At 40.4% G+C, this 16290-nt stretch overlaps 1 protein-coding gene across 5 annotated transcripts in view; it reads right to left on the bottom strand.

Annotated features, from left to right (window-relative positions):
- ANKRD6 (ankyrin repeat domain 6) overlaps positions 1-16290 on the bottom strand; it is a 105580-nt gene that overhangs the window by 51599 nt on the left and 37691 nt on the right. For 3 of the 5 annotated variants that reach the window (XM_043999667.1, XM_043999669.1, XM_043999671.1), the window contains exons 1-2: positions 4703-4799; positions 1084-1424 (exon numbers count right to left, since the gene is read on the bottom strand). In XM_043999667.1, coding sequence (XP_043855602.1) covers positions 1084-1377 — 294 coding nt within the window. In that variant the 5' untranslated portion in view covers positions 1378-1424; positions 4703-4799. Of the gene's footprint in view, positions 1-1083; positions 1425-4702; positions 4802-16290 lie in introns of those variants that run through there. The other 2 variants (XM_043999668.1, XM_043999670.1) reach the window with 1 other exon arrangement.

Genomic DNA, 16290 nt, shown 5'->3' with positions numbered 1-16290 from the left:
AGGACCTGAACCCATCTCTCCCTGGCTCCAAGGACAACACTCTAGATACTATGCCACACTACCTCTCTCACTGACTTTTAAAATCCTTCACACCCTGGCTCCAGCTCACCCTTTCTAGTCTCATTCCCTAGGATTCCCTTAAAGTCGTCAGCATTCCAAACTGACCCCCTTGCTGTTCCTTCTACCCAACATTCCATCTCCCGACTCTGCGTCTGCCCATTAGAACAGGAGCTCCTTAGCAGGGTCCTTGGCACATCACAGGTGCTTAATAAATGCTTGCTGGTTTTATGACTCATCTGTCCAAATCATCCCCCTCATCCCTGGAGTATGCCCCCACCTCTTAGAATCCTTAGCTACCTTCATGATTCAGCTCGGATGCCACCTTCTGTACACAAGCTTTTTTTCCTGATCCTGTTGGCTAGCCCATCCCTGAAGTTATTTTCTATAACCTGAATGTATTTATATGTATGCATGTTGATTAGCCAACAAAACGTAAGCTCCCATGGGGCAGGGACAAATTTGCCTTTGTCTCCTTATCTCTAGTGTCTATCACAGGACCCAGCTACATAGTAGGTGCTTAATAAATCCTTTTCCAATGGATGAATGGTTTGGCTACAGAAAAAAACCAACAACCTGAATACCATAGACATAGTCTGACTGTTCAACAAAATGGGGGAGGGGAGGTTGCAGTAACTGGAGATTGCACCCAGCACTTCTGATTAGGAAGACACTGAGAGCTATTTACCAGGTCTCCTGAACTGATGGCATTCCTCTAGTCAAATCCCCTTTATCTCTTATTTTTTGCGTTTGGGGCTTTTGGAAATTCGAGACCTTTGGAGATTTGAGACCTCTATTTTTAGATTGAAATCTATTCAGCTTCCTGCCAAGTGGTCAGAAAACTCAAGAGTGATGCTAAACACTGGGCAGAGATCTTTAAGTCAAGCAACAGGATTCTAACTCCAAGCCATGCAAGCAGGAAGTATGCATCTTCTTAGGAGCATTCATGCCAGGGTTAGGGACACACATGCAAGCCTGCTGAAGGGAAGCAAGAGGCCAGAGGGATGTGCAAAGGAAACTGCTGACCTCCTTCTCTCTCTCTGATCTTCTAGGTTCCTTCCTAGCCTTTCTCCTCTGGTCTTTCTTATTTTTCTCTTCCTTGATGCCTTTCACCGTGGCCGCTCTGTCCTGGACTATTTCTGAGGTGTGTGCCGTATGAATGCTCATGGACCAATCGGAGACCTCGTTAGAGCTCAAATGGGATTTGACAGGATTGGCAGGAAGCAAGAGAGAATTAGCTCCTGGTGTTGCATACTCTAAAGAACTGGTTTCCACAGGTTGAAATTCATAATAATCCCACTCCAGGCCACTGGAGGTCATTCTTCCACTAATTCTCGGTCTTTAAAAATGACTTTAAAGAACAACATCTGCAGAATATGAAGTTAGGGTTTTAAATTCTTCACAACAGTTATGTTCTCCATTTAGTACATGCCATCCAGGATAGGTAGATAATTTCTTTGATTAATTTTCCCAGTCTTGTTAAAAGAACAAAAGCATGGAGTTTTCTTTTACTGATACTGGCAAGCATACTCAAAGACTTGAGGTAGGATCCAAGATCTAGAGTTAGAAGGGACCTAGGAATTCATCTGCTCTAAGCCACTCTTTTTACAGAAAAGGAAACTGAGACCCAGGGAGGTGAAGCAACTTGCCTAAGGTCATTCCAGAAGCAAGCACTGGAGGAGAGATCCAAACCCAGGTCTTTTGACTCTAGAACTAGGACTCTTTCCACTATACCATGTGGCTTCCCCACTCAATACCCCACTACTCAGCACATCATGACTATTCTGGAGATAGACACGTTGGAATTAGCGATTGCTCATAGAAACTCATTTAGAAATTCATCCTTTCATTAAAAATGAAGGCCAGGGTTTGACCACGTCATTCATCCCCGACTCTTTGTTTTTTTTGTTTTTGTTTTTTTGTTTTTAGAGAGGCAATTGGGGTTAAGTGACTTGCCCAGGGTCACACGGCTATTAAGTGTTAAGTGTCTGAGGCCGGATTTGAACTCAGGTACTCCTGACTCCAGGGCTGGTGCTTTATCCACTGCGCCACCTAGCCACCCCCATCCCCAACTCTTAATGACAGCGATACAAGTTTTTGTGGTTGTTTTCAATATGAGGCATTTAATAGAGGAAATGTAAGTTTTTCTGAGTAGGACAAGGAAAAGCCACAAAGAAATTAATCACCCCATGTGCAAAGAGCAGGGAGGGAGGGTTGGGTGCTACCATCTGAAATTAGACACTTTTCTCATGCTGATGTTTGCCATCTTGTGATCATCACCTTTGCCTGCTCTCTCCCCCCAGCCTGACCTATAAAAACAGCCTTGGTTATTGTCAAACAATACATGCTTTATGAATACACTGAAATCCAGCAGCATGGTGACTCCTCCAAGACCTTTGGCTGGAAAGGTGTGTGGTTACACTGTTCTCTGTGTTGGTACCACATTTCTGTCTCTGTGTAATCGAGGATGTGATCACATGACCAAAATATAAGATGCACTCTGTCTCACACACCATTAACAACTCAACCCAACTCCTTCTACTCCAAGTCACTCAAAAACTAAAAACCAAATGCACTGAGGTGATCTTGTCTTTGAAGAATGTTGTGTGTGTGTGTGTGTGTGTGTGTGTGTGTGTGTGTGAAGGCATATACCAGAGATCTGTGAATTTAGTTAGATTCATCTTTAGAAAACTTTGCTTCTGCTGAAATGCGCAGGATTTCTATGAAAGCAATGGGAAAGGCCAGGCATGGTGGCACACACTTATAATCCCTGCCCTGAAAGAAGCTGAGGCTGGTGGGTGGAACTGTTGAACTCTTGAGTGTGGCAGTTCTGAGCTGTAGTAGGGCTTAAGCCAACTGAGTGTCTGCACTAAGTCTGGAACTAATATGTTGAGCCCTGACTGGGATCAGAAGGCCATTAGATTGCCCTACGAGAGGGGCAGCTAGGTGGCGCAGTGGATAGAGCACCGGCCCCGGAGTCAGGAGGACCTGAGTTCAAATCTGGCCTCAGACACTTAACACTTACTAGCTGTGTGACCCTGGGCAAGTCACTTAACCCCAATTGCCTCACTAAAAAAAAAAAAAGAAAAAGAAAAAGATTGCCCTACGAGAGACAAACTGGCCCAGATTGGAAAAACAGAGTAGATTTAATCCATATTGATCTTAATTGGTATCGGGCCAGTGAGTGATACCAAGCCCCAATGAGATAAAGAGACACAGTCTTTAAAAAAAAATGGAAAAGCCTCCTATATCATTCATAATCACTCACACACACATACACACACACGTACAATCAGCTCCATGTTCCATGATTTCTTTAGATATACCATCATTGTTACATTCCCACAAATACCTGGCATTAGGGCTTTGCAAAATGACCCCTAGAAACACCCAGAACAGGTTTGTGAATCTCATCTTAGCCACACCCAGGTGTGCCTACAGGTGTAGGTCTGCTCCATTTCAGGAGTTATTAAAAGTGAATCTGGGGGCAGCTAGGTGGCGCAGTGGATAGAGCACCGGCCCTGGAGTCAGGAGGACCTGAGTTCAAATCCGGCCTCAGACACTTAACGCTTACTAGCTGTGTGACCCTGGGCAAGTCACTTAACCCCAATTGCCTCACTAAAAAACAAAAAAACAAAAAAAAGTGAATCTGGAGAAGGTTATATTGAACTCAATGTTTTCAAGAGGACTCAAATGACTTGCAGTTTTCTCACCCATATTCTCATTTATCAAAGAACACTAATATATAACACAGATGGAACTGACCTAGTTGCTAACCTCCGTACAAGGGATCCAGTGAATTTTAAACTGAAAATAAAATAAAAATTTTTAAAAGAGGGATATATTGGCTTCCAAGGCTATGATTACATGACATAGGAAGAAATGGTTATTGACTTTTCTTATATAGACCTGCCATTGTGATGTTTAAGGCTGACCCTCAATAAATCGGCTATCATTCACCAGCAGCCATTGAGGTTAATGCTATATCTTGGCAGGATATGGAAAAGGATTAACATTATGAATGAAGGTGAGAAAAAGGAAAAAGAAAAACTGATCCTCTTCCTTCATTTTATCTCCTATAACTTTAAAAAACTTCAATTATAAATAGAGGGATTCTCAACTTTTTTGTGACATGGTACTCTTGAGTAGATGAAACCTAGAGTCCCTTTTCTCAAAATAATACTTTTACATAATTGAAAGAAATGCTAGATTTTAGAGGTTATTGCAAATAAAGCTGTCATTTTTTTCTCACTCTGAATCCTACTTAGGTAGGCCCAATTATACCAGGTTAGGAACCCCTGACTTACATACAAACCAGTGTCATAAAAGAGTCCGAGTCAAATGCATGGCAAACAATATCCTCTAGGGCTGGTCATATTAAATGGAGAATCTCAGGTGACTGGAGAAACCAAGCATCATAGCTCAAATTTCAATTTGCTACTGGGTACATAAATCAAGACATCCTTTTAGGATGATTTTCACAATTATTTTCCCTTGTATGTGATTGAGCTACATGGGGGAATCACAGAGGTTAGTCTGGCCTGGAGTAGCCTATTTATCCACTATCACTTTTAATTACACTTTATATTTCTCAAGACAGATTTTGATTCTTGACATAAGAACAAGCCCCAGCCCCTTTACTTACATCATCCTGGACATCCAGGTCACAGCCTGCCTTCAACAAGATCTGGACAACAGGAAGATGGCCTTTATTGGCAGCAAGATGTAGGGGTGTCCGGCCATGCTGTAAATGCAAAAAAAAAATATATATATATATATGCTGACTTCAGATCAATGACCACTTCAGAAGCATCACCTCTACTGTCCTCTTCTTTCATTCCTGACCCTTTTAAAGAAATGTTGCTTCACAGTGCCTTTTATTGGGATCTTTTCCCCATGTTTACATAGAAATTCTCATGAATTTAGATAGTACAAAAGGTGGATTTCCATTAAACATAGGAATCTGGACCAGGATCGGGATGAATAACTGAAGTCCATTAAAAAAAATAGAACTTCAATTTAGTCAATGATATTAGCACTCTCACTAGTTATAAAAGGGTGAATTTGTAAACTGAGAGATTTAACTTTATCTTCTTTCATTTTCTTCTTGGTGTTAGTATTAAACGAAGAGGGAGACTAGCAAAAGGTCTAGGTAACTAGAACAATCACAAGTTAATTGTCATCTACCTACCTACACACACAAAAACAAAAACAAAAAAACCCACTAAAAATTCCAAATATTGTTCCTTATCTTCCAAATTCTTTCCTCCAAAGAACTTTTGATTCTGAGGCCCCAGATCCAGGGCACCCCCAGAAGAAATAATACAATTCAATGCAAATAAACAAATGAGAAAATAATAAAAATGTTTTTCTCTCCTGAAAATGCTGTATTCCCAAAGAACTTGGATTTCTTTTGATTCCTCCCCTGATTTTTACTCACCCTGGGGAAATGGCTCTGCCCAGTGATCAACCCTGCTTTAAATAGCAGCCTCACAGCATGCTGGAACATACCACCTGATGTAAATCAGGGAATCATTCTTGCCACATTAAGACATGTTAGTCTGCTCAGATGGTTTACACCCCTCTGGGAAAAAAAACAGCTTAACAGATGAGTTTTGGGCCAATAGAAAACAAAGTCTCTAAATGACACTTGTTGAAACTTTTGCAGTATAGATTATTTTCATAGTTCAAATTTGGGACCACCAGAATCTGCCAAAACTATTCTTAAAGCCTAGATTTGTTTGCCATATACTCGTTTGTTGTGGAGAAAGTAGCAATCAAGTGAGAAGAGAAAACACTCTTATTTCACAAGTGAAATGCAATCAAAGAGGCAGGATTCTGGGGACAGAGGGAGTAAGGAGGTCAGAGCTTACTTTAAAATTAGATTTTTTAATTAAGAACATAGCTTCTCCCCAGAAAGTGGGTTATAAAAAATCTTTGGAAAAACATCATCTAGAATGAAGTCAAGGAGTGACCTTCACTCCCTGGTAATTGTACTCATCCACATTCCAATTTAACCTGGATTTTTAAGGTTTAATGAGGATCTTCTCTAGTTGTTAGGACAACACAAAACTTGATAGGGATTTTATTGACCAGTTTCTTCTCAATGGATTTGATCATTCATTGTAGTATGATTTGAGATGTTTCCATTTCTACCTTTACTACAAACAGATCCATGGGGTTCATACTTTGAAATTTTATGAACAACTTTCATGGGAAAGTTTATGTCTTTAAGAGTTAACAAGGGGAAGCTAAGTGGCACAGTGGATAGATCACCGGCCCTGGATTCAGGAGTTCCTGAGTTCAAATCCGGCTTCAGACACTTAACACTAGCTGTGTGACCCTGGGCAAGTCACTTAACCCCAATTGCCTCAGCAAAAAATAAATAAATAAATAAGAGTTAACGAGTAGCTATTTTCTAAGTGATACAATTAAGTTAGTCAGTCTATATATGTCTCTTAGACATACAGTGCAAATGGGTGACAAGTTGGGTCCAGAGTTAAACAGGCGGGTGAGAACAGGCTGGATTGCCTTTAAGAAAATAACAACAACTTATCTTCAAAACAAAGGCCCATCTTTTTAAATGTCAACATTCTACCAACTCTATATGGCTGCAAGTCCCAGAACAACACTACAGACTCCAAAGAATTAAAGATGAGTATCACTCAAGAGGGTATTGGAGAGGCACCTAGGGCCCAAGAGCAGGCTAAAACACAAAACAAAGAACCACAAAGAATCAGAGGATAGAAACAGAGGACTTTTGAGCTAGAAGGAACATCAGAGATTATCTAATCCCATGTCTCCTTTTTCAGATGTGGAAACTGAGACCCTGAGAAGTAACATGACTTGTTCAAAGAATCATCAAAGAAATGAATCATTGAGAAAGATGGCAGGCTGATCACATGGCAAGAGAAAGAGATAACCAATGGAAACCTGTGTGTTACACTGCCTTGTTTATAACATTAGAAGAAAGTATGGAAATCCCCTGGCGCATTGGGTGGTCCTTTTCAGTTGAAGTTATGGGAGGACATAAATAAGTCATACAGGGCAGGCAAGTAGGGACAGGTTGAGATCTGTTGTTGGAGGCAACATCTACACTGATGAGATCACAGATGCATTTAAGGACAACAATTTTAAAAAAGGGAAAGTGGGATCGCATTAGTGTAGGATGGAAGAAGGCAAAGCAGTAGGCAGGGAGTATGACTGAATGAAAAGAGCACCAGACCAGAAGTCAGCCATCAAGGCTAGTCTGTGACACTAACTAGCTCTGTGGCCTTTAGCAAGATGCTTCAATTCTCTGGGCCTCAGTTTCTTCATCCACAAATTGAGGGTGTCAGACTAGATCACATCTAAAGTTCTATGATTCTATGATTCTCACAAGTGCTTCTGAGCTGATTGGGTAGATGAAGTCACTATCTAGAAGACACCAACATTTGAAGGACTAGATTTATATCACAGAATTACAGATTTAGAGGCAGAAGGGTCCTCAGAGGTTGTCTGGCCCAAGTTCTCCATCTTAAAGATGAGGAAGTTGAAAGGCTAAAGGCATGTGAAAGAGAACTGAAATTGATGAAATACAATTATACAGACTGTTCTTGCTTTACATAAATTTGCATTAAGCAAATTCAACTTTACATTAAGAAATCTGCATTCCCCAAAACGCCTGTTAATTTTACTGTATAGTACCATTCTTGCTCTCTGTCTCTGTTCCTTGGCTGGGTGCCCCACAGCTTCCTACCCACCCAACAAAAAAACCAACCAACCAACAAATCAAAAACCAAAAACCCTTCAAGTGAAAGCAGGAAAACAAACAGCAGAAAGACTGTCACCATACCACTGGGGGAAGATGGGAGCTTGACTTGAGAGCTCCTGCACCAAAAGAGGACACTTTTTCTGGGCCCTGTGTATCTGCCTTCCGTTTGTGCTCAGGGACTGCTTCTGTGTGTCACCCCTCCTCTTCTGTCTGTCTGTGTCTGTGTCCAGCCCCTACATATCTGCCTTCTGCATGTTTTTCCTCTCAATTAAGGCCAGGGCCCTATGTGACTGGTCCCAGTCCCTGTGTGTTCCTCCTTCTGCTCTTGCTTCTCTGTCCCTGGTCCCCACATGTCCTTGAACTGTGTGCTGCTTCCCCACCCCCTTCACAGGTGCATGGCTCCCTTCCTACCTCTCTTCCATCCCCATGTCTGTGGGCAAATTCATGTTACATAAAAATGCCTTTACATAGAGGTCTGTGGAGGGGGCAGCTAGATGGCACAGTGGATAAAGCACTGGTCCTGGGTTCAGGAGAACCTGAGTTCAAATCTGGCCTCAGACACTTGATACTTACTAGCTGTGTCACCCTGGGCAAGTCACTTAACCCTCACTGCCCCCAAAATGTAGAGGTCTGTGAGTCCACTTACATAAAGTGAGGACTATCTGTATCTATATTTCAAGAAGTAGAGAAAACTGCCCAGAATATAAAGTTGGAAAAATAAATCTAATGTACAAGGAGAGGATCCACTCTGGCTAAACCCAGTAGCATTTAATGTGAAGTCATTCAATTTGAGAAAAGGTCATACATATGGAGTGACTCATACACTTCTCACCTTAGCAAATCAGTTTTAGCCTAGTCAGGTCAGATCAACTGACTGGTCAACAGCAGGAAGTTTCTAGGGCTGATCTAGAATTCCAAGGTAGGAGGGTGGACATGAGGTTTATTATTTTTATTATTATTATTATTTTACTACTACTACTACTGCTGCTGCTGCTGCTACTACTAGTAGCAGTAGCAGTAGTAGTAAAATAATACTACTACTAGTAAAATACTACTACTACTAGTAGCAGCAGCAGCTAATATTAATGTAGAACAAAGGCTCAACTTTTTTTGTGTTGTGGACCCCTTTGGCAGTCTGGTGAAGCCTAGGGACCCCTTTTCAGAAAAATGTTTTTAAATGCATAACATTTAATAGTCTTCAAAAGAAACTATGTATATTAAAAGATAGTTATCAAAATATTTTTAAAAACAGGTTCACAGATTCCAGGTTAAGAATCCCTGAGCTTTAAGGGTTTTGAGGTGTTTTACATATATCATTTCATTTAATCTTCACAACAACCATTTTTATAGATGGGGAAAACTCCCAGAACTAACCTAGATTAGTATAATAATGCAAACAGCAAAAATCATAGCTGATACTGATAGAGCATTTCTAAGTATGTACCCAAGTTCAGAATGACTCTGGGGGAGGAGGAGGAAGAAAGCTGGACCATTTCCAAAAAGTGAAGAAAACAAGCCTAATTTTCTGAGTGAGTGTTTAGTGTTGCTGTTCAATTTGCCATAGAAGTTAGTGAATGATACTCATTCTTATTAATAAGGGTCTTATGGAGTTCTTAGAATTTCTTATCTGCATACATAATTGGGGATGCAATTATTTTCATGGTACAAATGTTTATCATGAGAAATGAAGTACAAGATAACTAAGTGTCCCATGAAATGATGTTGCTAGTTGCTTTTGGAATCACTAGAAACTCAATTAAACCAGCTTCTTTCAGTGGCTTCCACAAAAGAAGTTCTTAAGGAATTCTAGTTGATTGATGGATTGCCTCTCCAAGGAGAACATGAGAACCATCTTGCATTTGGCTGTTTTCTGGTTTGGTTTTCAGCAAAAGTGTTAAGATGGATACCACTTAATTCCTCCAGTGGTATGTCCATTTACTAGTTTCTGGGCAAGCATCTCATACTTTATGTTTAGAATTTTATTTTCCAAATTACATGTAAAAACAAATTTTGACATCAATATTTTAAAAACTTTGTGTTCCAACTTCTCTTCCTCCCTCCCTTCCCACCCCCCACCCTGAGAACTCAAGCAATTCAATATAAGTTATACATGAGTAGTCATGGAAAACATTTCCACATTAGCTAGGTTGTGAGAGAAAACAGATAAAAAACAAAACTTCAGATTAAGGAATTGTCAAAAAAAATTTATTTCAGGGCAGCTAGGTGGCATAGTGGATAATGCACCAGCCCTGGATTCAGGAGGACCTGAGTTCAAATCCAGCCTCAGATACTTGACACTTAGTAGCTGTGTGACCCTAGGCAGGTCACTTAACCCTCATTGCACCACAAAAAACCCAAACCAAAACAAAATTTATTACAATATGTTTTCAGATGCCATCAGTTCTTTCTTTGTAGATGGATTGCAATTTTCATAAGTCCTTCAGAGTTATACTGGATCATTGCCTTGCTGAAAATAACCACATGCTTCCCAGCAGATCATCTTGTACTATTGCTGTTCTTTTGTATACAGTACATTTCACTCTGCTTCAGTTCATGTAGGTCTTTCCAGGTTTTTCTGATAGCATCCTGATCATCATAACTTTTATATAGTACCTTAAATCTGGCAAAGAATTTTTTTCACAATAGCCCAGTAGAGTAGGTACCATACATTTTGCCATTGTAGTCAATCATCATAACTATTTCCCTCCATCCTATTCCCTTCCCATTTTTACTCTATTTTCTATCTTCTTTTACCCTATTCTTCCTCAAAAGTGTTTTACTTCTGACTGCCCCCTCTCCTGCTCTGCACTCCTTTTTTTCACCCTTCCCTCTTTATCCTCTTCCCCTCCTATTTTCCTGTTGGGTTAAATAGATTACTCCTCCCAATTGGTGGTGTCTGATATTCCCTTCTTGAACCCACTTCTGAAGAGGTTAAGGTCTTTGAGCTAATTCTGTGTCCTAAATTTTTCTTCCTCCCTCCCTCCTCAACTCTCCCTATGAAATCAAGCAATTCAATATAAGTCATACATGTGCAGTTATGCAGAACCTCTTCACCTTCCTTGAAACCGTTTTGCTTTTTACTGCTCCCTCCCCTAATCTGCCCTTCCCTTCTTCCCCACTTCTCCCCCGCCCCTTATTTCCTTCCCCTCCCACTTTTCCTCAAGGTAAAAATATATTACCATACCCACTTGAGTATGTATGTCATTCCCTCTTTGAGCCAATTCTGAAGATAGTAAGTTTCACTCACTCCCCCACTCCTTCCCCCTCCCCTCCATAAGCTTTTTTCTTGTTTCCTTCATGTGAGCTACCTCTCCCCAGCCTACCTCTACCTTTCCACCTCCCCCAGTGCATTTCTCCTACCCCTCAACCCTGTTTTAAAGATGTCATCATGGGTTAGCTAGGTGGTGCAGTGGACAAAGCACCAGCCCTGGACCCAGGAGGTCCCGAGCTCAAATCTGGCCCCAGACATAAGACACCACACCCTGGCAAAGAACAAGGATAAACAAGAAATAAATGCTTTACAGATATCATCCCTTCATATTCAGTTCAGACCTGTGTCCTCTAAGTGTATTCCTTTTAGCTACCCTAATACTAAGTTCTTATGAGTTTGAAGTATTATCTTCCCATGTAGGAATGTAAACAGTTTAATCTTTTAATATCCCTCATGATTTCTTTTTCCTGTTTACCTTTTTATGCTTCTCTAGGGTCCTGTATTTAAAAGTCAAATTTTCTATTCAGTTCAGGTCTTTTCATCACAAATGCCTGAAAGTCCTCTTTTTCATTGAAGTCCCATTTTTCCCTCTGAAAGATTATACTCAGTTTTGCTGGGTTAGGATCTCATACTTTAAGTATCAACATCTAAGCTGATGTTAACTGTTGACTCGAAAACCATAATTCTTAGCTCCCTTACCCCCTTTTCTGCCACTCTACCATCATGACTGCAGAAACAAAGGGGGTCATGCAAATAGAGAACCAGTATGTATTTTTCTTTGTTTCCTAGGTTGGCCATAGCCCAAAACCCACCAAGTGGACAGCCCATTGGTAATAAGCCTCTCTTTATTTAGCTAGGCAAAAGTGGATACAGTCTGTTTCTGAGACTGTACTTGAAGCCTTTCCAACATGGTGGAACCTGCCAAGGGATACTCTGCTAGCCTAGCCTTTTAGAACCTACGTCCACCTCCACACCATGATGATGAGGCATCAGAGAAAGACTATGTAGAGAGATTCTGCCACAAAGTGGCAGTGTTGGGATGAAAAGGGACATTACCTTTTTTGCCTAAAGAATAATCATAAGAAGTACTTTACAGGGGTGGTATTAAACTCAAATAGAAATGGGGGCCACTGAGCCATCCATAAAAAATCCCTGCAGGCCATATATTGACTTAGAAAACCATATATATTTATACCTATTTTTTTAATAATGTGTTTTGTTAAATATTTCCCAATTACATTTTAATCTGCTTCAGGCCATGCTTGGGAGTTTTGTGGGCCATATGCAGCCTTCGGGATATGTATATGATGCCTGTGTTTTAGAGATACCTTTTTTGTATTTACTAGGATTTTATAGGACAGAACTAAACTGCATACTTACACACACACACACACACACACACCCACACACACACACACACACACCATGTCACTGGGCTGCAGGAAGCAGGCAGAAGTGAGAGAGTCATTTGTCTGTTCAGCACTTAGCACATTGCTTGTCACGTAGCAGAAGCTTAAAAAATGTTTACTGATAGACTGATTGATTGATTGAATGGAAAATTCGAAGTACTGGTGAAGGCCTGAGGGGGCAGTTAGAAGCTGTGTTTTTTGGAAAAATGCCGTGCCTCAGGCCAATTTTGCATTCAGGTTTGTTTTCCAGTTTTTCCAGAAATGGCAGACAGGAAAGAACACAAGTAAAAAAAATGATTTCATATTGTGAATGACAAGAAAAGAAATTTAGCAAAGATACTAAAGTTTCCTTTGTGGCCCCACCCCTTTCCACCCAAAGAGATTAGTTTGATTCTTGCTCAAGGTAGATTCCAGTAAGTAAGGATGGCCTATTCCCATTTCTCTGCTAACCTCAGGGAGCCAGACTGTCTTTGGTTACAGAACTCACTCAGAAAAGTCAAAGATTGTTGTGTGAGCTGCCCCACTTTGAACTATGAACTCCATGACTGCCTTTAAACCTGACCAGCCTCTCTAGTACAGGGGCTCTTAACCTTTATTATGTTATGGACTCCTTTGGTGGTCTGGTAAAGTATTTTTTAAAAAAATACATAAAATAAAATATAAAGGACTAAAAAGGAAACCAACTATACTGAAATAGTTTTATATATCTATTTTAAGTTCTTAGGTCTCAGGTTAAGAACCACTGGAACTCTAACACCTTATGGAAAAGAAACTTCCCTGGGCTAGCTATAGACCAGAGCCCCAGTCCAGACTTGCACCTCTGGGCTAGGACCAAGAAAACCTGTCATCCTTCTTAATAGTATCAACCATCACCTGCTAGATAATAAATGATACCCATATCACTAAAACCAGAAGCTTCCTCTAGACAGACTGAGGGCCTGCCACGGGTTGGCATACTATCAAAGATGGGAAATTCAAAGCCAGGAGGTATAAAATTGGCAGACAACTCCAAGCAGCATGTATTTCCCTTTTAGTAAGGGCCACAAAGAAGAGGCCAGGGCTATGGTTCACTTGCAGGCAACTGAACAGCAACGGGCACATGAAATGCCTCTAGGGAGGGAAAGAAAGAAAAAGGAAGGAAGGAAGGAAGGAAGGAAGGAAGGAAGGAAGGAAGGAAGGAAGGAAGGAAGGAAGGAAGGAAGGAAGGAAGGAAGGAAGGAAGGAAGGAATGGCCAAATCCAGAAACAACTCTGGGACTTACACCCTTTCGGGATTACATAAATATGTTCCAGCAAGTTGAACCCCTGTGTCCTGACTCTAAGCATAACTTCTGTGTGGGAACATAAAAAGGCCTCAGGATCAGAGTGCCTCACATCCCAGCAGGTTATGGATAAATCTCAACAGGTGACTCTAAAGGGAGACCAGAATAGGATGAGAAGACAAAGTCTCTCTCTCTCTCTCTCTCCACTCCCCACATCCCTCACAAACCTGAGTCTAGCTGAAAAAAAACAAACCAACTCCCAGTCTTTTCAAAGGGTGAATGTAGCTCTGTGGCTGCGAAGGGAACATTCCACAGGCAGAATTCCATGCTAAGATAACAATCTCCCACCAGCGAAGAAATAACTGGAGCTTGGCCAAAGCTAACTTAGGCCTAAAATAAACTCCAAAAGGAAGCAGGGGTGTTTATTTTCATAGCGGCTGACATTCATTTGCAAACTCTCTCCTCACCTGCATATTCTCCAGCAGGCAGTACTGAGAGTTTACATTGGAAAGACCTCACATGAACACCTCTTAACAAACAGGGGAGAGGGGAAGGAGATGGGGAGATAATCTAAAAATGGCAGCTGCATCAGAAAATTCACCCCTTCTTTTAATAGGTGTCATTATGCCTTAACGTCACAGAATGTGATGGTGCGTAAAGACCCTCAGAACACAGCCACACAGAATGAGATTCTCATTTTTATGGTCCCTCTTCCCTACATTGGTATACCAGAGAGCTAGGTTTATCAGGTTCTGGGTTCACCTGCTCTGGATAAAGAAGGATGGATATTCCTTCAGCTGCTGCAAAGTCTGAAAAGAAAGGGATATGGAGTGGCTCTTTCTATATATAGATACTAAAATAATGCAAAAGAAACTCATACATTTGCTGTGTCCAAAAAATACATTCCATTCTTCAAAAGCCATTTATTAAGCATCTACTATGTGCAAAGCCTGTGTTAGTTGCTGGAGACACCCAGGTCCTACTCTTAGAAACTGAATATTTGATGCTATGGGTAGGATAAAAATAATTTAATATAACAAATAATAATTATACATATATGTTACATATAGTATAACATGTATGTTACATGTAATAAATGCACACCGATAATAAATTTGGTATAAAAATTATGTGGCATCTTTGGAGTAAATGGCTTCAGCTGAATGATGAGGTCAGAAGACCAATTAGAAAGTGTTTACAAGATAATGGGAGAAGATTGTTGTTATTGTTGTTGTTTGTCCTTCATTCTCGAAGAGGACCATGACATTGCGGTAATGTCATGACTTGCAGTGAATTGGATTTAAGTGAGGGAGGTCACCAACCTGAACTCTCTCCTTCAGAGCCATCTAGGTCCAGTGGCAAGATATATAGCAGGACAACTGGAGATGGCCGTGGATGTTTAAGGCAATTGGGGTTAAGTAACTTGCCCAGGGTCACACAGCTAATAAGTATCTGAGGTGAGATTTGAACTCAGGTCCTCCTGACTCCAGGGCCAATGCTCTATCTACTGCACCACTTAGCTGATAAGGTAAGTTGGCTTCAAGACTGTATTCCTCCAATGGAATATTAGTGTGCTGTAAGAAACAGTGAGCAGGAGGAGTTCAGAGAAACTTGAAGGGTCTTGTGTGGGCTGATGATGAGTGAGATGAGCAGAACCAGAAGAACATTGTACACGGTATCATCAACATTGAGTGTTGACCTACTGTGATGGACTATATTCTTCTCACCAATGCAATGGTACAGAAGAGTTCCAGGGAACTCATGATAGAAGAGGATCTCCAAATCCAAGAAAAAAAAAAAAAAGAACGTGGAGTATAGATGCTGAATGAACCATACTATTTCTTTTGTTTTTGGTGCTGTTGTTTTTTCTATTTTGAGGTTTTTCATCATTGCTCTGATTTTTCTCTTATAACATGACTAATGCAGAAATAGGATTAATGTTATTATGTGTATGTATATAAATATATATAACCTATATCAGATTACTGGCTGTCTAGGGGAGGGGGGAGGGAGGGGAGGGAGGGAGAAAAATCAGAAATTGGAAAGCCTGTATAAACAAAAGTTGAGAACTATCTTTACATGTAACAGGAAAAAAATAAAATACTTTATTAATAAAAATAAATAAATAAATAAAATGGAAAAAAAAGACTGTATTCCTCTAGGTACTTAGTGGTGAACTTGAAGAAGACACTTAACTTTTCTGAATTTCCTCATCTGTAATAAACAATACTTATACTACCTACCTGAGGAAAGTGTTCTATAAATTTTCAGGTGCTATATCACTATGAATGACTATTTATTATTATTATTATTATTAAAAGGAATAACATACAGCAATGAAGAGTTAGTCAAGGTTGGATGGCCTGAATTGCTGTAGACCTAGTTAATTAGTTTCATGATTTTTTCAAGTGTTGAGCTGCTCAGGAGTAAGTGTAAAGGAGGTGGATGGTAGAAAGAGCATAGTACAGGAAAGGGCATAATCAAAGTGGTTAACTACTGAATAAGGAAGGAAATTAGACCAGCCTATAATTAATAGACTAGGGAAACAGAGAAGAGAGTTTTCTAACTTTTGAATAAGGAGAAGGAGGAGGAAGAAAAA

This window comes from Dromiciops gliroides, chromosome 4, assembly GCF_019393635.1.
Source record: "Dromiciops gliroides isolate mDroGli1 chromosome 4, mDroGli1.pri, whole genome shotgun sequence".
NCBI classification, from domain to species: Eukaryota; Metazoa; Chordata; class Mammalia; order Microbiotheria; family Microbiotheriidae; genus Dromiciops; species Dromiciops gliroides.
Note: the sequence above shows the minus strand (reverse complement) of the source record. Positions and strands in the feature narration are given on the sequence as shown.